Source organism: Tachypleus tridentatus, chromosome 7, assembly GCF_004210375.1.
Source record: "Tachypleus tridentatus isolate NWPU-2018 chromosome 7, ASM421037v1, whole genome shotgun sequence".
In the NCBI taxonomy this organism is placed as follows: domain Eukaryota; kingdom Metazoa; phylum Arthropoda; class Merostomata; order Xiphosura; family Limulidae; genus Tachypleus; species Tachypleus tridentatus.
Window position 1 is genome coordinate 79,848,969 of NC_134831.1, and position 19,738 is coordinate 79,868,706.

Genomic DNA, 19,738 nt, shown 5'->3' on the forward strand with positions numbered 1-19,738 from the left:
AAAACAAACTACCTCCGCGCAGAAAACTCAAACCGAAATCACAAGAAGAAACAAAGCATCACAGACCAGCGAAGAACAACTCACCGAAGAACAGCCATTTGTTCCACCACCTAGACCACGTTTTTCACTTGCACCAATGGGCTTCAAGTGTGAAAACAAGTTCATGACGAAGTAACTACCTGATCAACAAGACCGCAGCTAACAGATTTCATGTATACCACTGTCACAGTTCCCCAGTTTTTCTTTTTTCTTTTTATTCCTATGTTTCTTCCCAGCTACTTCCGGGCAAGGTCTGGGTAGATTTTTCGGCGCCCAGGCCGTGAAAGTGGGTTTTCTCGGGGTACTCCCGTTTCCCCCCACAGCAAAATCTCTGGCATCGGATCTATAGATCCCAGCCACATTCTTACCTGATCCTGAAAAGAGCCGTTTATTCAGTCATAGGTTATCCAGAAAAATATCAAAATAAAAGTAAAGGAAAAAAACCCATGGAAATTTTAACAATTTCTCACGTGAGGGGACGAAGAGGAACTACAACGTTTCTGAACACCCCAATTGGAGAGAGAATTCTTCAGATTTCTCTCTCTCTAAACTAAACCCTTGCCACGTTAGTTTGCGTTGGTTCGCAGTCGGATTCAGGTCAGGGCCCTGTGCAGGCCTTTTTGTCCGACGTCAGTGCCCGATCTTACTAATGTTCTTGTGGCTGAATAGGAGCGAATCCCCGCAGCTATGTTCCAAAATCTGGTGAAAAGTTTTCCCAGAACAGTGGAGGCTGTTATAGCAGATAAGGGGTGACCAACTCCATATTTATGCCCATGGTTTTGCAATGCGATGTTCAACAAGAACATGTGGGTGTGATGGTCGGGTGTTCACATAGTTTTGACCATGTAGTGTATCTTTCTGCAGGTGTTTGGTAAAAAATCTTACTGATCTGATGTCCATATAACCTGTCTCATTATACAAGTTACGTATGTACATGTTTAACATAACATGTATTTCTCAGTGTGACGTCACTGTGTGTATTCGTATTCCATCTTAATAATAATGATCTCAGTTGTTATAAAATATACGAATATTTTAACCAAGACTTTACCATACTATATTAACTAACTCTCAGTTATTTGCTTCTAGAATAGAGTTCTCTTTAGTTTCTTTACTCAAACAAAGCCTAATATTATTCTATTCTCCATTCCCTGAACAGTACTAATTCTCTGTATATAGAAACTCCTGCGTAGTCGAACGGTAATACTTCCCTAGGACATTTGGTTGAGCAAGATCATATAACATAGCTTAATGCATTAAGTCAATCTTAAATAACTTTCACATGCCCTTTTGGTCACGTTTTAAACATGTGGTTATAAAAGCCAATCAGAATGTATTGCTATAAGAAGAGAACGAAACGTATTTCAAGCCAATCAGAAACAGCCTATTCACGTAACAATAATTTTAATGTTTCTACATCCCAAGATCTTTAGTATATACTGTTATCTTAATCGTAATTGGTTCAAAATAATACGCACAGATAATATAAGTTGAGCCTGTATTTTTATCGTTTTCGTTACTTAGTATGTATGTGTTGTAGAAATTAGTAATAGTACAAACACTTTAATTTCTATTTTAGTTTCTTGACTGGGAGATTGAACTCCTTTATAACATGGCAAAGTCATCCGTAGATGTGTTGAGTCAAGATCCACAGCAACTTGCTACTGAGATATTAAATTGGCTCAGACCTTACAAAGGTAGTAACGTTAGCACTTCAACATGTTTAGAAATCATTTTTTACGTTTGTTTTGCCGTGCGTTTCTGTTTTATAATTATTTCACCTTCATCATGGTCATAAGGAAATGTTTATATAGATTCCACGTTGAAAACGTGTTAAATTGCATGTTTTGCTTAATTTTGCAACAAGTATAAAAAATAGTTATAACTGATTTCATTCTTGAAGTAAATAATTGTTACTGAGATGTGATATAATGTTTTCGCAACTCGTAATGTCTGATCAACTTTTCCGTATTAACATTTCATATAAAGAATTAAATATGCTCATATAATGTACGTCTTTTAGAGAAGTAAAAACGGGTATTCTAACCAACTCAGTTGCAGGACCCGATTACAGCATCCTTAATATCCACTATATAAGCTAAATGTGACGAATATTGAAAGGATCCTTCGAATAAGGAAAAGTAAAACTAATTTACAGTTAATAGGTAATAAAGTATTATAGTTTAAAGTACTTCATTGTAATTAGAAAGCTAATTTAATAACCTCTTTCATAATTAAATCCTTGATATAAAATAAAAGAAATTATAGTAACTGTAATTTTCTTTGTATTGATATTGTGTTCAATGCTTAATATCTCTTATGACGGAGTTTTAAACGTTCAGTAACACTTAATACCTTGAATCACGTACTTTCTCACTGTGATATACTCTGGCTTTTGTACGAACGGTTTGAGTACCATCAATGATGACATAGTTTTATTCAACGCTTACTTGCCCAATTGTTCGGTCGTCAGTTTCTTAAAGACTTTACTTAAAAGAAATTACAATTTTTTGTTACGTTCATTAGCCGGGATGTGACAACTTGTTCTGTTAGAAAAAGAGAAAGAGAGAGAATGTATGAAAATGTACTTTTTTCATATTCAAAATAATGTTCTTCAAATTCGCATAAATATGAAACCAGAAGTCCCAGAAAACGCATCTCATCTTTACTACCTTTCGTCGAAAATCATCAGGAATATTTCTGAAATCCGATATTTTCAGAATTTTTAAGACAGTCTCACTCTACTATATGAACTAGGTTTTTAGAATTAAATTAAAAGGAGGGAAACCTAAAATGGCAAATGTACGAGTTTGAAGAAAATGTATGCAAAATCAAAGCTTCCCACAAGTATTATAAATTGCTTACAGCGAAATTACCTCTTATTGTATCAATATTTCCAAGATAATGGATACTAACCTATACGAGCTTATATGTTATTCAGATAATGTTATTTGCATCAAATATTTATAAAATGATTGCAGAAAAAAAGTATATATTTATTAACAACTCACATAATTTATTTTGTCTCGTATAATAATAAATTAATTAATTTATGTCACCTTTATTCATTGTACCGGATGGCACGAAAAAGTTCAGTACGTATTCATTGCCTTTGCATTATCTGCAGTATATTTCAAAATGGCGGATGATACGACAGAACTGGCATTATAAAGTTCAGTACGTATTTATTGCCTTAACATAATGTACATTCATTTAGAAAACACTCATTATACTTAAGCAATCTTCCTACAACAGTGGAACAAATTGATACCGTTGTCTTTTAACAATTTGCATTATCTTCAACGAAACCATTGTGCTGATCAGATGCATGATTTTAGTTTTAGAAAGAAGCTTATTTACCATATCCTTCTGTCCTTTCGCCATTAGCGGCACTAACAATACAAGTCGCATACTGAATGATCAACTAATGATGTGTTACAGGAAATCGATAGAAAAGTAAATTATCCATGCCACAGGCTGTAATTTGAGTTTGTTCAACAACAAAGTATTGGCATGCTTGTGGTAAAGTAAGACTTGTCCGCTAGGATCCGAAAAGCATATAAAACTATGCATAACACCCACCATACCTCACAATTTTCATATACGGTTTAAATCTTCTAAGTCATTCGTTGAACATGAAGTAAAAACTTTTCACAAACTACACATACAACAATCCCGACCAGTATTGATTTCATGCTCTAAAGAGAAGCCAATCCAAACCAAGTCATGTTTTTGTTGTTGCTGTTGTTTTCTACCTTACATCTATCCCGTTAAAATACATCTCAGGAACATGTTACCATGTATGTGCCGTATTCAATGTGATTCTTTGCTGTTAGTTTTGACACACAACATTTTCAAAATTGCCTACAGCCTTTAAAACACATTTTTATTTCGTTTTGTTCTTTTCTGATGACGTAAGCTATCTGAGACACTTCACGGCATTTGTCCTTCTCATTAGAGTTATTAAGACGTTAAAATATTAAGGTTAATGTTAATTTTTTAATTTTTATTTATCATTTATTAGTTTGGTGAATACAATGTTCATCTATAGTCTATCGTAGCGTTCTAGTGATCATAACTTGATACACAATCTGTATTAATATATATATATTTTAATAGCACTTTATAAAAACGAAATGCTTATTTAAGATGAGTTAAGAAGGTTGAAACGTTGTTCTCTACTTTATTTCAATAAAATTTTTAATACCCATACTAGCCGTCCTGACATAACATAAGTTTCTCTTAATCATAGTTAAATTTGTTGTATGGATATAAAAATGTAAAATTTTTCAAACTTCCTGAAAGATATACACATTTTTCAAAAAAAAATTTGATCTGATACAAAAAATTTGTTGTTATATGTGGAATTTAAAAGTTGGTATCTTATGATGTAATATTATTTTCCTTTCTTCCTAATAGATGGCACTTCTGAATTTTTAGACAGCCTTGTAAGTTCTTCGTTGCGGTGGTGCAATAGTAATTCTTGTCCCGTCCTTATTCCTCAGAATTCCTGGCTTAACTTAGCTTTGGCTCCTCAGGTAACAGTCATCACGTGTCCTGGTCCAATCTCTCATATGGTTTCCACTCCAGATAGTCAGTACGTGTTATGCAGCACACAAGAAAAAATAATTCATATGTATAATTTACCTTCGAAAAACCTTATCAAAACCTTTGTAGGTTAGTAAAGCAACTATTTATTTGTAACTTTTAGTTCTTTACTAATGTTATCACTGAAAAACATTGTTGTTTATGTAGATGAAAATATCTGCCTGGAAAATTAACTTCAATAGACATCAAGACTACTTTAATTAATAGTTATGTGGACAACAGGGAGTCCGAAAAGTCTGGAACCGTAAATACTTCAACTAATTTTACAGAATTTGTTCCAAATGTTGTCCTTATAATTCGAAACAAGTCTAAATTAATTCGACTTTTCAAGCTTCGACAGCGTCATAATGAGTCACGCATCTAAAATTAAGAAACTCACCTATGGTTTCACTTTTCGGACACCTTGTATTTACATAATAGTATCATTAACAAGTGATGCATTTTACCAATAATATTTCTGCAGCTCACCTGTTCTATTTAGTTGGTATTATTTACACTTAGAAGACATCATTATCTATTTGGATAATAATATTTATGCGAAGAGGACATCATGATCTATTTAAGTAATAGCGTTTTGTTCCAAATACTAGTAGGCCCGGAATAGCCAAGGGAGTTAAGGTGTTCGACTCGTAATCAGAGGGTCGCGGGTTAGAAACCCCGTCGCACCAAACATACTCGCCCTTTCAGCCGTAGGGCGTTATAATGTGATGGTCAATACCACTATTCGTTGGTAAAAGAGTTGGCGGTGGGTGATGATGACTAGCTGTCCTCCCTCTAGTCTTACACTGCTAAATTAGGGACGGCTAGCACAGATAGCCCTCGAGTAGCTTTGCGTGAAATTCAAAAACACAAACAAAACAAAACAAATAGTAGTAATAACTATGTTCCGTTTGGTAGAAGCACCTGAATGCGTACAGGGAAGTGTAATCTATTAAGATCTCCATATTCCAAAGAGTAATAATAACTATGTTCTAATTCAAATGCAGTAGTTAGATATGTCATGTTAATATGTCTATATCCGAACAGTAGTAATAACTACATATATACAAAATACATTGACTTTATTACATGTAAGTATAAAAACAATATTTTCTTTTGTTGTACGTATTTTTAGGCACAACTAGTTTCATTTTCTGTAAGTAAAAATTATCGGTTCTTGTTTAATCATACAACTCTGGCTTATTATCAATATCCAAATGTTTAATTTGTGTTGTTTTTTAATTTTCCTTCGAGCATTTCAAATATACATTTTATATTTAGTCTAGTAGATGTCATCAAAAATTACTTAAATAAATTGATATTAAATAGGAGCTTTAATAGTTCCAATTAAATCATCTTTAACTTGGAATTGTTGTTAATTATTGGAAAACCCGGCATGGCTAGGTAGTTAAGGTGCTCGACTAGTTATCTGAGGGTCGCGAGTTTGAATCCCCGTCACATCAAACATGTTCGCCCTTTTAGCCGTGAAGGCTTTATAATGTTACAATCAATCCCACTATTCGTTGGTAAAAGAGTAGTCCAAGAGTTGGCAGTGGGTGGTGATGACTAGCTGCCTTCCCTCTAATCAGTGATGTCGAGAAACCCACTTGTTGAGAAATTTATATGCAAAAACGGCTTGTTTGGGTTGAGAAAATATTTTACATAGAAGAGCGAACAACGTTTCGACCTTTTTCGGTCATCGTCAGGTTCACAAAGAAAAAGGTAACTGACCGGAAGCTGACCACATGTTTCAAAGGGGTTGTGTAACTGAGTATCGGAACGTATAGGGCGGTATTAGATGTTTGAATATATAATTTGAATTTTATATATATATATTATATATATATATTATCGGAACGTATAGGGCGGTATTAGATGTTCCCTATACGTTCCGACACTCAGTTACACAACCCCTTTGAAACATGTGGTCAGCTTCCAGTCAGTTACCTCTTTCTTTGTGAACCTGACGATGACCGAAAAAGGTCGAAACGTTGTTCGCTCTTCTATGTAAAATATTTTCTCAACCCAAACAAGCCGTTTTTGCATATAAATTTCTCAACAAGTGGGTTTCTCGACATCACTGGTTATTATTTCATCACGGCGATTGTACGAGAAGTGTAAGTTTTTGTGTTTTTCTCAGTGTATTTGTACTTACCTGTTACCATTATGTCTGAACTAGCATACCGCACACCACTATTAACAGTACACGCTCACACGATCGTTAAGAAACTAAGAAATTTAAACCAACGAATTATTAATAGAAGAAATGACATTTATTTTATTCAACAATGTAGAAAGGAACAACTAACCCCTAATTTTGTAAAGGTAAAACTTTCAAAAAATTTTAATACATACACAATCATTATCCAAAATTTACAGAAAAAACTACTTAAAGCCATGTTGAACACAAAATACAAAGAACTACATGACTTACAAAAACAAAAAATGAACCTGGACCATCAACTGGCATGCTGCATTAAACCAGAGATTTACGGACTTATACAACGAAACAAAAACCCAATCAACACTAAGAACGACAGAGACAAAAAGATCTGCCACAACAAAAAACTAGAAAAACTAAGATGCAAACAACAGAAAAGACACCAAAACGACAAACCGTTGACTAACCTCATAATTAACAAATCCGACCAACAATTAAACACAGACGAGATACATCTACTCAACTTTGCAATAGCACCTAGGTGCATTCCAACCATAGAAATTGAAACGTGATTAGAAGACCTAGCCAGGAGACTTGTGATACTTTCTACAGAGAAGAAAAACAAGGAAACAACCAAACACAACCAACAGAAAAAAGACAACTTAGATAATTTTATTGACATCCAACAGCTAAACTTCCCAGATAAAATTACAAATTTATATTTTCCAGAAACACCTAAAAACAACATCTTAAACGATTTTTTCAAAGAATTTTCTTACAAAACCATCAACATAATTTCACAAAACAGAAAACTAAAAAACAACCTTACAAAAAGAGACATTAATTCCATTAAAAACCTAAAACAAAACAAAAACATAAAAATTCTAAAAGCAGATAAAGGTAACGCTATAGTCATAATGAACACGAATGAATACATCCAAAAAAATGAATAACATCCTATCAGACACGAACAAATTTAAACCAATACACACAAATCCAACAAAGACACACGAGACGCAACTGAACAAATTGCTACTACAAATGAAAAAAGCCAACACAATTTCACAAACACTTTATTCCTACCTACGTAAAACCGACTCACGCACACCGCAAATATACGGCATCCCCAAACCTCATAAACCAGATTGTCCATTACGACCAATAATGTCCACATATGAATCGTTTAATTACAGTCTTGATAAATACATAGCATGGGTATTCTCCAAATATGTAACATCAGCCAGCTCATTCATCAAAGACTCTTTTAATTTCAAGTCTAATCTAAATCAACTTAATCATAAAGCCTTAATGGCCAGTTTCGATGTTATATCCCTCTTTACAGAAGTTCCAACCACTGAAGCCTGCAAGATAGCCTTAGAACTCTATATTCGAGACCCTAACCCAACTATAGACATTCCCAGTAACCAGTTAGCAACCCTCATAGAATTCACCACGATAAAGACAAACATCATATTCAACAACCAAAACTATATACAAACAAATGGCCTAAGCATGGGCGACCCAGTATCACCAGTTCTAGCCAATATTTTTATGACACAAGTTGAAACACAAGCAATTAACACAGCATTACATCCACCACTATACTGGTATAGATATGTAGATGACACGGTTGCGGGATTCAAATCTATAGAACACATACTTAATTTTTTAAATTACATTAACTCTATACATCCCAACATTAACTTCACATGTGAACAGGAAGAAAGCAATCAAATATCATTTTTTAACCTCAAAATTACAAGAACAGACACACAATTCAAAACAGAAATCCACCGAAAAATCACCCATACTGAACTATACATTCCTTGGGACTCAGCACATGAAACAAAACAAAAACTCAACATACTAAGAAACCAAATAAACACAGCCATAAAACTATGCTCACCAGATAAAAATAACGATGAATTAGACAAAATAAAACAATACTTCATCAACATCAATAAGTTTCCTCCACAAACCGTAGAAAACATTATACGCACACACCTAGACAGAAAGCAAAATCAACCAACTAAAGTAAATATATCTCACGAATTAAAAAATCACGAAACCATATACTGCTGTATACCATATATTCCTGACATCAGCAAACAAATAACCAACATTTGGCAAAAACTAGTAACAAAATATACATTCCAGTTAAATCCAAATTTATTCAAAAACCAGGCACAAAACTGAGGTCTATACTATGTAAAAACTACACTGACAAACACCGCACCACCATTATTTACAAAATACAATGTGATAACTGCCACGACTTCTATATTGGAGAAACAAGTAGAAAAATGGAAACCAGATTCAAAGAACATAAAAAAGTCACCTTCACACGTTTTCGAACACTGCAAGTCAAATAAACACAACCTAACCATAGAAAACACTCAAATACTAAATAAAGAAACAAACATAAACAAACGCAAAATTAAAGAAGCCTTACTTATACGACAACTTAAACCCAAAATAAACCAATATAAAGGAACGCCTTTATACCTATATTAATATAATAAAATAAAAAAATTATATATTCAAACATCTAATACCGCCCTCTACGTTCCGACACTCAGTTACACAACCCCTTTCAAACATGTGGTCAGCTTTCGGTCAGTTACCTCTTTTTTTGTGAACCTGACGATGACCGAAGAAGGTCGAAACGTTGTTTGCTCTTTTATGTAAAATATTTTCTCAACCCAAACGAGCCGTTTTTGCATATAAAAATGCCTTCCCTCTAGTTTTACACTGCAAAATTAGGGACGGCTAGCGCAAATAGCCCTCGTGTGGCTGCGAAATCGAAAAAAACAAACCAACAAACACGCAGATAATTCTCGCGCAGCTTTGCACAAAATTAAGAAAAAAACATTTCATAATTTTAAGAATTCCCATGATACCACAAGCTATGAGTCACATCCTACACATCGCTGTTTTACCTTTAAAAGGAATAAGAGGACTAGATGTGCATAGACGTCCCTAATTTTACTAAACGGAAAACAGCACTCGCCGTCAATGTTCTCAAAGAACAGTGGTACTCGACACCGCCTCTCCTATAAAGCACCCGAGACCGCAAGATGCATAAAGCATTTTTTCCCACGAATTAACAGTTTGAACACGTTATCCACTAGTCCACTCCCACCTAATCAGCTTTGCTTAATCGTGACAAAATCTATGGATATGGTTTGCGTTCATTAACACACGAGTATTTTCAATTAAGGAACTTGTGTTGTCAAAAATTTAACAGAATTTTTGTTACAACGCACGAGATGTTATATTTGTTTTTGTAACCAAATCTAAACGCTGATTTCTTTACAGTTGAATTAAACAACCTAAACGGTAAAAGTAAATATTGTTCTTTTTGTTTGTTTTTCTTTCTTAATTATTTCAATCACTTATTACCTACTAGCTGGTGTTCTTTACAGATTGCCAACATGTTTATAATAAGAGATAATAATAAACTTGAAAAGCAAACACGCCGTACAAAGGATTTGTTTGTTTGTTTCCTGAACCCGTTTTGAAAACCTTAACAAAGTTCTCGTTTATTAATATATTGTAGGAATAAACATGCAACAAATCAAAGTTAAAATGATAAGTTTTAAGGAAAGGAATCAATGTGTAAAACACTGAAATCGCAGCGTAACATCACCAAGCATAAATATAATTAATAATGTAACAATGTTTCTTCATTTGTACACAGAAATATACGTATACACACATACATATATATATATTTTTTAATATACCCTGACGCCTTATGTTTAAATATTAAAAACACTTCTTTAATTCTTGATTCTTTTGTTTTCTATCTTAAAGGACATAAAGCGGCAATCACTTGTTTACACATAACTCCATCTGGGCGCTATCTAGTGAGCGGATCAGAAGATACAGATGTAATACTGTGGGACGTAGAGCAAGGATCTGTGAAGCATCGTCTTAGGTATACATAAAAGCTCTCATATTTAATATCTCACTAGTGTCGTTATTGAATTTGCCCTAGAAATCTTCATCTTATCGATTTATTGACTTCTGTTGTTACTGTGTTTGTATCGTAGTTACCACTTATTACATTTTTGTTTTGTTTGTGTTTGTTGATACATATTTTTAAGATTTGTGTCGTAGTTTTACAACTTATTACTATTATTCTCTTTTGTATCTGATTTACTTATAATTTAATTAGCATTGTTGTTGTATTATATTTTGTTGTTGTGTGTATTTACCTGTCAGGTATTTACACTATTGCTTTGTCACGAATTAATTTTGCTCTTCCGATTACCAAACATGCTCGCCCTTTCAGCCGTGAAGGCGTTCTAAAGTTACGGTTAATCCCACTATTCGTTGGTAGAAGAGTAGTCCAAGAGTTGGCGGTGGGTGGTGATGACTAGCTACCTTCCCTCTAGTCTTACACTGCTAAATTAGGGACGGCTGGCGCAGGTTACCCCTCGTGTAGCTTTGCGCGAAATTAAAAAAAAAACAAATATTTCGATTAAAACTACCCATCATTAATGCTGTTTACGTTAAATCTTATTGTCTTGTGTATTGTAACGTTTTTATCATACGCTGATGATAGTTTTTGTTATATAAACATTAGCTATTAATATTTTTTACGCTTACCATATTTCAACAGTTTTTTACACTCTTAACATGATTTTGTGTTTTATTACACTTCAATATATTGAAGTTATTCCGTGTTTAACGAGAAAAAGTGTCCTAACTGCCTTGACTCAAAAACTGGATAATTTTCTTCTTCCATTTGTACTTCATATGTTAACAGGAAAACAATCGTTTCAGCAGTAAAATAAGTAACCAAGCCCTTAATATTAATATTTAAAAAACTAAAGAAAAGTAAATGTTTAATGTAATTGAAATAATTGTGAAAAAGCACAAGCGATACACTTAGTGAAGTAACGAACAACGAGTAATGAAAACTAGTTGGCCAGTTAATATTTTTATAAAATATCATCACAGTAAAAATAAAGCGAAAGCGAACAAGTTATATAATGTTCTATTACTTCGCTAGTAAGCAACGTTACTTTACACAGATTGTTTAAGCTAGATTTTTGTGGTGCTATACAATGTATCAAGGTATGATTGTGAAATATTATTCTAAATATCAGGTATTATTCAAAACAAGCTGTGGTAGCAAGTACACAATTGGCTTCTCTATCTTAAATATATCGTTACACCACATTTGCTGTATGCTTATGATCACCTTGTGGTTGAAGAGGAATCTCTGTCTTATTATACTTGTTCTTGAGAGAATAGCATGATGAATTATAACCAACCTGTACTTATCAGCAGTCAAGGTGCCATCAATTTTATATAGATCGCCGACACCGTTCAGCTCACTAAAGGATTAGTATACCTATGGAACTGGTTGTTTGCACCGTTTGTCCTCACCAGTACTACAATTTTTTCTAATGTTGTATGTATAAAATCAGTCTACTTCTAAATTGTTTTACCTATTTATCAGTTACTTAGCTAAATTTAATCAAAATATATTCATTATATAACAAAGAACATATTTCAACTTGTGAACTTACTGTTTAAAAATCAGCATCTTCTATTACCTTTCTTCATAAAACAATTACATTTATTCAATTTATTTACAGTTATCACATAGCTGGAGTTTTGTGCGTTGCAACGACAAACTCGGAAACATTTGTTCTGAGCGGCTCAGAAGTCGGAGTTGTCATTGTTGCTCGACTGGATTCAGGTCACGTGGTACAAAAATTAGAAAATCACCGAGGTGTAATTAACTGTGTAGCTGTGAACAGTGGTGACGATATTTTTGTAACAGGTAAAAGATCATTTGATAAGTAAGCTTTTTTATTGTTTACAAAATACTACAGACTGTGGAAATTCGAGAAACTAATTATAGAAAAAAAACAACTTCAGCTTCAAAGTACAAATGGTAACGGAATTTAGGATGAAGCTTTTACTAAATTAGCTAAAGCTAAGTAGAAAATGGCCTGGCGAAAGTTAAAACTAAGAGTAGGAATATTTAATCTGATTGAATGAAGTATGAGAGACTGTTAAAATATAGAAGCATTCAAAAATAGACTACGAACTTTTTGTGCTTGCAGTAGAGTTTATGATATTGTTTCTTTATATTTAAGGTTCCTCGGACTGCACAGTATGCATCTGGTGTCTCGAAGACTTTACACTCCTCAATACCATCACCTTGACCACTTCTATCTGCAAAATGGAACTTTCTCGAGATTCAACTTTCCTTCTACTAGGCTGTGAGGATAACACAGTGCACGTGCGATCCCTAACTACTGGCTCCGATGTTCACTGTCTGCAAGGTCACTCTGGCACGGTAACCAGTCTGTGCTTTGCAAGAGACAACTGTCGCTGCATTGTAGGATGTCACAATGGCAAGAGTTACGTGTTTGATGTTCTTTCAGCAAAATTACTTCAAACTCTTGGAGGACATTCGGATGCTGTTACTAGCTTACAGGTAAATAAGACGGTCTAAATAGTCACAGTCTCTTTATATGAGGGTCCTTTTAATCCAATTTAGAAAACTTCTTCTTTAACTGAAATAAACTGGTGTTCCATTGGTTTGGTTTGGTTTAAAGTTCGTGCAAAGCTACACGAGAGATATTTGCGCTATCCATTCCTAATTTAACAGTGTAAGACTAGAGGGAAGGCAGTAAGTCATCACCACTTACCACCAACGCGTGGGCTACTCTTTTACCAACGATTAGTAAGATTAAGCGTAACATTATAACACCTCTACGGCTAAACGGGCGAGTATGTTTGATGGGACAAGAATTCGAGCCTACGACCCACAGATACGAACGCCCTTACCACCTGGCCATGCTAGGCCTATGGTATTCGAACCAACAAATCAGTTAGATTCCATAACCGACACAAATTCACTAACCCCAGTTTTCACTAAACTAACAAGTGTTGGTCTATGATTATTAAAGGGCTCTTAAGCTATGGAAAACATACTTTAGAACTCAAAGTACTCTTTTGTCGTTGTTCATGAAACTAGTTTCGAAGAATTATTATCGATTTTCATTTTATTATTCCTCTTCAGAAAGGTCCAAAATTCGTATCAAATTTAAATAGAATAGTTTAGTACTTAGTGAATGATCCACGTATCTATACTTCTCTCTGTGTGTCTGTCCGTGATGAACATTCTTCTACTTCCCTACCTCTTGTAACCATTGAGAGATCTTTAAATATTCCCCATGTCTTCAGAGCCATAGAAGTAAAAGTTAAATAACACTGCACAACAAAGTTTTTGCTTCTTGAACACTGTTGGGTGTTCCTTATAGATTTTTGACTGCTGATCACGAAAATCACATTCAAATTTGCTCATCACGTACCATTTCATCGAAACCTTCAGTTTCACCAGGACATTGCTACAATGGAAAAACGATATCAGTGCAACTCGAATCCGTCAATGCTTGCTGACTACTGTTGGACACTGCAACGTGATGCACCGGACATTGAATACAAACGAAAATCAGGAGTAAAACGCTTTTAATCATGTTGAACTTAATAGCGTATTAGAAACATAAACGCAATTAAATACGTTATTGTCGGTAAACAGCTAACTGTCTATTTCTCAGAGTTCCTACGTGATGAAGCAAAACCAAAACTATATTTGTGCATACCCACCAGGTACCTGTCACAATCGGCAAAAACTTTTCGGGAAGCAAAACTTTTCAAAAAGATTGTTGTGCAGTGTAACCCGTTAAAAATATGTTTGGTTAGGATGAAGAAACTGGTCCTGGCATGGGCAGAAGGTTAGGGAGATATATTCATACTCTGAGGGTCGTGGATTCGAATCCCCATCACAACAACATGCTTGCCCTTTCAGTCTTGGGGGCATTATAAGTAATGATAAATTCCACTGTTTGTCAGTAAAAAGAGTAGCTCAAGAATTGGCGGTAGTTAGTGATGACCAGCTCCCTTCCCTCTAGTCTCACGCTGCTAAGTTACAGACTGAAAAACCGAATTTTTAAAACATTTTATGCCAGATATCAGTAGATCCGCGACTATGACTGACATGCACACAGTTTCTGTTTGTGTTCCTAGATTAAAAGGTAAAATAAACTATTGGTAATTAAACAGTTGGCCCAGCATAGCCAGGTGGCTAAGGCATTCAACTCGTAATCCGAGGGTCGTAGATTCGAATCCCTGTCACAACAACATGCTCGCCCTTAGGGTCGTGGAGCATTATAATGTAACGGTCAATCCCACTATTCGTTGGTAATTTGTTGTAGTACAATTACAAAAATATTTTGGCCATTGTTTTTATTTATTATTTTCAATTTCAATAAGTTCAAGTTTAAATTTAAAAAAAATGAGTTAGAGCCCTCATGAATTGATTAGAAACTTTCAGGCTTACCATACTCTAAAATAAATACTATACTGGCTACGAATTGGCTAAATTATTACGACAATATTTGTAATAGAATGTGAGAACAACAAAAGAGCTATCTTTCAGATGACAGATTTAAAAGTACGCACTTAATTATACGACTTTGCGTTTTATTTTTACGTTTGTTTAATAATGATACATTTATCTACAAAAATTGGCTGTTTAATTTTACAAAATAAAACGTCGACAATTACAATGGTGATAATATTTCAAGATGGCGATACATATGGTATTTATAATGTAAAGAATATTGTCGCTGCTTGATACATGAGGTATTTATAATGTAAATAATATTGCCGATACTTGATACATATGGTATTTATAATGTAAAGAATATTGACGCTGCTTGATACATATGGTATTTATAATGTAAAGAATATTGCCGCTGCTTGATACATATGACATTTATAATGTAAAGAATATTGCCGTTGCTTGATACATATGGTATTTATAATGTAAAGAATATTGCCGCTGCTTGATACATATGGCATTTATAATGTAAAGAATATTGCCGTTGCTTGATACATATGGCATTTATAATATAAAGAATATTGCCGTTGCTTTATTTCTACAAATACAGCATTGATAATTGCACAATAATTTAGGATAATACTCTTTTCCATTATACAGCCAAATTTATTTGATGGTGAATCTAAATATACTCACTAGTTTAAAAGGAAAAAAAAAAACACTCCCTAGGATATTTTAGAAAATATCCATCTTTTCTGTACACAGTCTAAACATTATATTATGGTCCATTATGTTCAGATAAAGGTAGTATTGTCTAATGATGTGTATATATATAATTATTTCTATCTCATGCTTAAGTTATTACTGTTTTATGATTTAAAAATATTCTGAAGTGATTGGTTTTGTGTTTGTTTGTTTGTTTTCCCTTTTAACATCCTATCATTTTTTTAACCTTTCGAAGATGTTTGGCGTTCATTTCTGATTGTCTAGTGCTGTGAAAATAATAATAAAATCAGAACACGTTTCCAGACGCAGGAAAATGACACTTTTCTCATAAGTTCTGGAGGCAATAAGATCGTTGTGTGGAACTTCTACTCCAAAAGAAGTGAAGGATATCATCCACGTGCCAAAATGAGGAAAGCTGACAATCACAGGGACGTGGCAACGTGTGTGGCGGTGTCACGTGATGGTAGTCTTGCAGCCTCAGGTAGAACTTGATTCGCTAAGATAATTTTCTGGCAATAGTCTACCTTATACTGACCATTTATATTGAGATTGCTATCTTCATTGAGCTTTGGGTTTTTAACCCTTTTTATTCCCCTTCAAATAAGCCATCCTACTGAGTGGATACAGAGTAAATGGGCAAATACCTCTACTGCATGTAACATGCTTCAAAACTTCTAAATACCCTTTTGTAAATTGGAAAATTAATCGGGAAGATATAAAGTGGTACATAAAAATTTAGCTTTTTTACGACATTGTGTGTAAAAATTGAAAGAATATAACAGAAAATAAGATTTAAAAGTGTGGGAAAATTCAAATGAAAGAAAAATAGTTAAACAATGAAATATAAGGAAAGTGACTGGTATATTTTTTTTCCTTTCAATCTTTGTAACATTTCGAAAGAGCGTTTTTGATGGTACTGGGTCCGGCATGGCCAAGCGTGTTAAGGCGTGCGACTCGTAATCTGAGGGTCGCGAGTTCGCATCACCGTCGCACCAAACATGCTCGCCCTTTCAACTGTGGGGGCGTTATAATGTGACCGTCAATCCCACTATTCGTTGGTAAAAGAGTAGCCCAAGAGTTGGCGGTGGGTGGTGATGACTAGCTGCCTTCCCTCTAGTCTTACACTGCTACATTAGGGACAGCTAGTACAGATAGCCCTCGAGTAGCTTTGTGCGAAATTCAAAAACAAACAAAACAAATTGATGGTACCTATGTGCAAGTATGTAGCTTTAACTGATGAAACTTTTCATAATGCGCTTCAAGTCTTATTTTCAGTTGTATTCAGCTTTGTGGTAGTTAGATAAAGATATTTCTCGTAATTAGTTTTCATATTTGACTTTATCTCTCACATACAACATCTGTTTCCTTATATTCTGCTAATTTTGAAATTTCGAATCTTTGCTTTGCCGACCAGGGTTTTCAAAGCAGATGTTAAGTAGTTAACCACGCTGCTATATTGAACACAATATATGTATCTATTTCTCCTGGTGACATCCCCGTAGGTCCGTCATAACCAGGTGGTTAAGGCACTCGACTCTTCATCTAAGAGTCGCGAGTTCAAATCCCTGTCACACTAAAGATGGTCCTTCTTTCGTTATTTCTATTATAATATAAGTCCATTTAAAATAATATACATTACTCTATAAAAGTATAAGGACAAAGTCCAAAATTAGATTTCAGGCTCCTTTCAAAGAGAGAGTGAAGGTAAATCACAGGCGAAAGGCCAAAATTTTATTAATATTTATATTCAATACAACAGAAACTCAGTGGACGTGATTGAGTTCAGCAAACAATTGATATTTTATGCGTATTCCTTTTGATTTAATAACTGCATACAGTCTTTCAGACATTATTGCAACATATTTAATCAAAGCGTCATTTGATATTTTACTCCAAATGTCTCTAATACACTCTCATAGTTTCTTTGAAAATAACCTTCGATTTGTCGATTTCTTTTATTTATCAAATTCCAGATCTGCTCAACTGTAGTGATATGGGGGCTCTGTGAAGGCCAGCAGCTTCTTTCTTAGCCAAATAATTTCTGCATTGGTTGGATGAATTTGGGGATTATTATCTTCTTGATAGTAGAATCCTTTACCAATAATATGCAAACCACTGGGTACACCATGACGACTGAGTATATGATGATACTTACGATGGTCCATTATTCCATCTATTTTGCAAATATCTCCTGTCGCCTCAGAAAAAATCAAAACGCTCCCTAACCATCACACACCCTCCCACATGCTTCATGACAGGTGCATTGCAATTACGTATCTTCAATCTTTTTTCCACTGGATGTATAAGCTACGTTTTGAACCAACTATATCAAACTCGGACTCATCCGTCCATAACACCCCTTTTCAATCATCAACAACCAAATTTTTGAACTTTTTAACAAATTTCAGTCTCTTGACCATACTTGGAGACCAAAGTAAAGATATTTTAAACTGATGCATGACCAAATATTCCATTCTCTTTGAGACTTCTTGATACTTTAGATGTGCACACTTTCTGTCATTTGGTACATGGTTGTTTATCTCATACTTGAGATCAGTGGCAGCCTTCCTTCTGTCCCGAAGGCTGAATAAACAAAAATACTTAACATCAGTATCATTAAATTTAGATGTTCTGCCTCTTCCGTCCCTATTCCCAAATTCACCTGTCTCGGTCTAACGATCTAGGATGTAGTTGGTAGTGTTAGGGGAATATTTCAAGTTTGCAACAATTTGTCGGAGTACAACCAGTATCAAATAAAGCTTTTATGCTAACTCTTTGCTATACTGACAATTCTCTACGCTTTTGGAGATGTGGCATGATAAAGAAACTTAATATAGTGTTGAACACCGTTTTTATCAACATTTAGTTGTGAAGTGCTATTAAAATTATTTCTTTTAGCGTGTACTGGTATGATATGCTAGCTCTTTGCTAGCTTCTTCCTATATAGTTAAGACACTGTATAGGATACAATGACAGTTATTTCAGACCCTACATTTAATCAGTATGTTAATTCAAGCAGTACCTTTATCACATGCCCTTGGTACAAGTATACGGAAATTCTAAGGAATGATAACTATTCTCACCATGGCTCAATCAATTGTCAACAGGAATCAGTGAAACTTTACCATAATGTTGAAATTTACATTCTATAATGACATGAAAGAATTAGTCTCATAAAATGGAAAAAAGTGACAAAATATTCTCTTGCCCAAACAGATTTTTGCACAGTACTGTATAAAATTTATCTGACATTCGAACCACCTTCCTAAAAACTTTAAAGTGAGAATACTAAATAATGCATCTAAACACCATTTAGACGTTGTACTATGTCCACATTCATTAAGATATGTGGTATACAAATTATTATATATAATTATTCCAGAAAACATCTGAACTAGTCTGTATGTGATTTTTAAAAAAGAATGGCTAGATCCTGCAAAACTCTTTTTATTGTCTTACAAATTAGTAACGAAAAAACTGAAGCAGTACCACAATGAAGGCCTTTGGTTTCAACAACAGATAGCTCAGCAGATAGCCCGATGTGGCTTTGTTATAAGAAAAAAAACACATACACATAAACAACAGATACGTATTAATTGCTGATTGAAGTAAAGAACGAAAAAATAGTAAAAAAATAAAAGTAAAGAATTTCTACTTCATCTGCAATTTGAATAATTTTAATGAGTGTATTGAAGTTAATTGTATTTTATAATAATATAACTCCAAGTCTTTTTCTGTTTGTGAAGCTACTTCCACCACTGCCGATCATGTGCGCTCTGATAGTCATCATTACACACTACTGTCTGATAACACAATTTGTACTCTAACAAACGTCTGAAAATAATAATGAA

The 19,738-nt window shown here is 34.2% G+C and overlaps 1 protein-coding gene across 1 annotated transcript in view; it reads left to right on the forward strand.

The window, feature by feature from the left end:
* LOC143256054 (NACHT domain- and WD repeat-containing protein 1-like) overlaps nucleotides 1-19,738 on the forward strand; it is a 189,344-nt gene that overhangs the window by 154,557 nt on the left and 15,049 nt on the right. Inside the window, exons 15-20 of the mRNA XM_076512703.1 lie at nucleotides 1,619-1,736; nucleotides 4,459-4,716; nucleotides 10,604-10,727; nucleotides 12,400-12,587; nucleotides 12,907-13,250; nucleotides 16,191-16,368. Coding sequence (XP_076368818.1) covers nucleotides 1,619-1,736; nucleotides 4,459-4,716; nucleotides 10,604-10,727; nucleotides 12,400-12,587; nucleotides 12,907-13,250; nucleotides 16,191-16,368 — 1,210 coding nt within the window. The remainder of the gene's footprint in view (nucleotides 1-1,618; nucleotides 1,737-4,458; nucleotides 4,717-10,603; nucleotides 10,728-12,399; nucleotides 12,588-12,906; nucleotides 13,251-16,190; nucleotides 16,369-19,738) is intronic.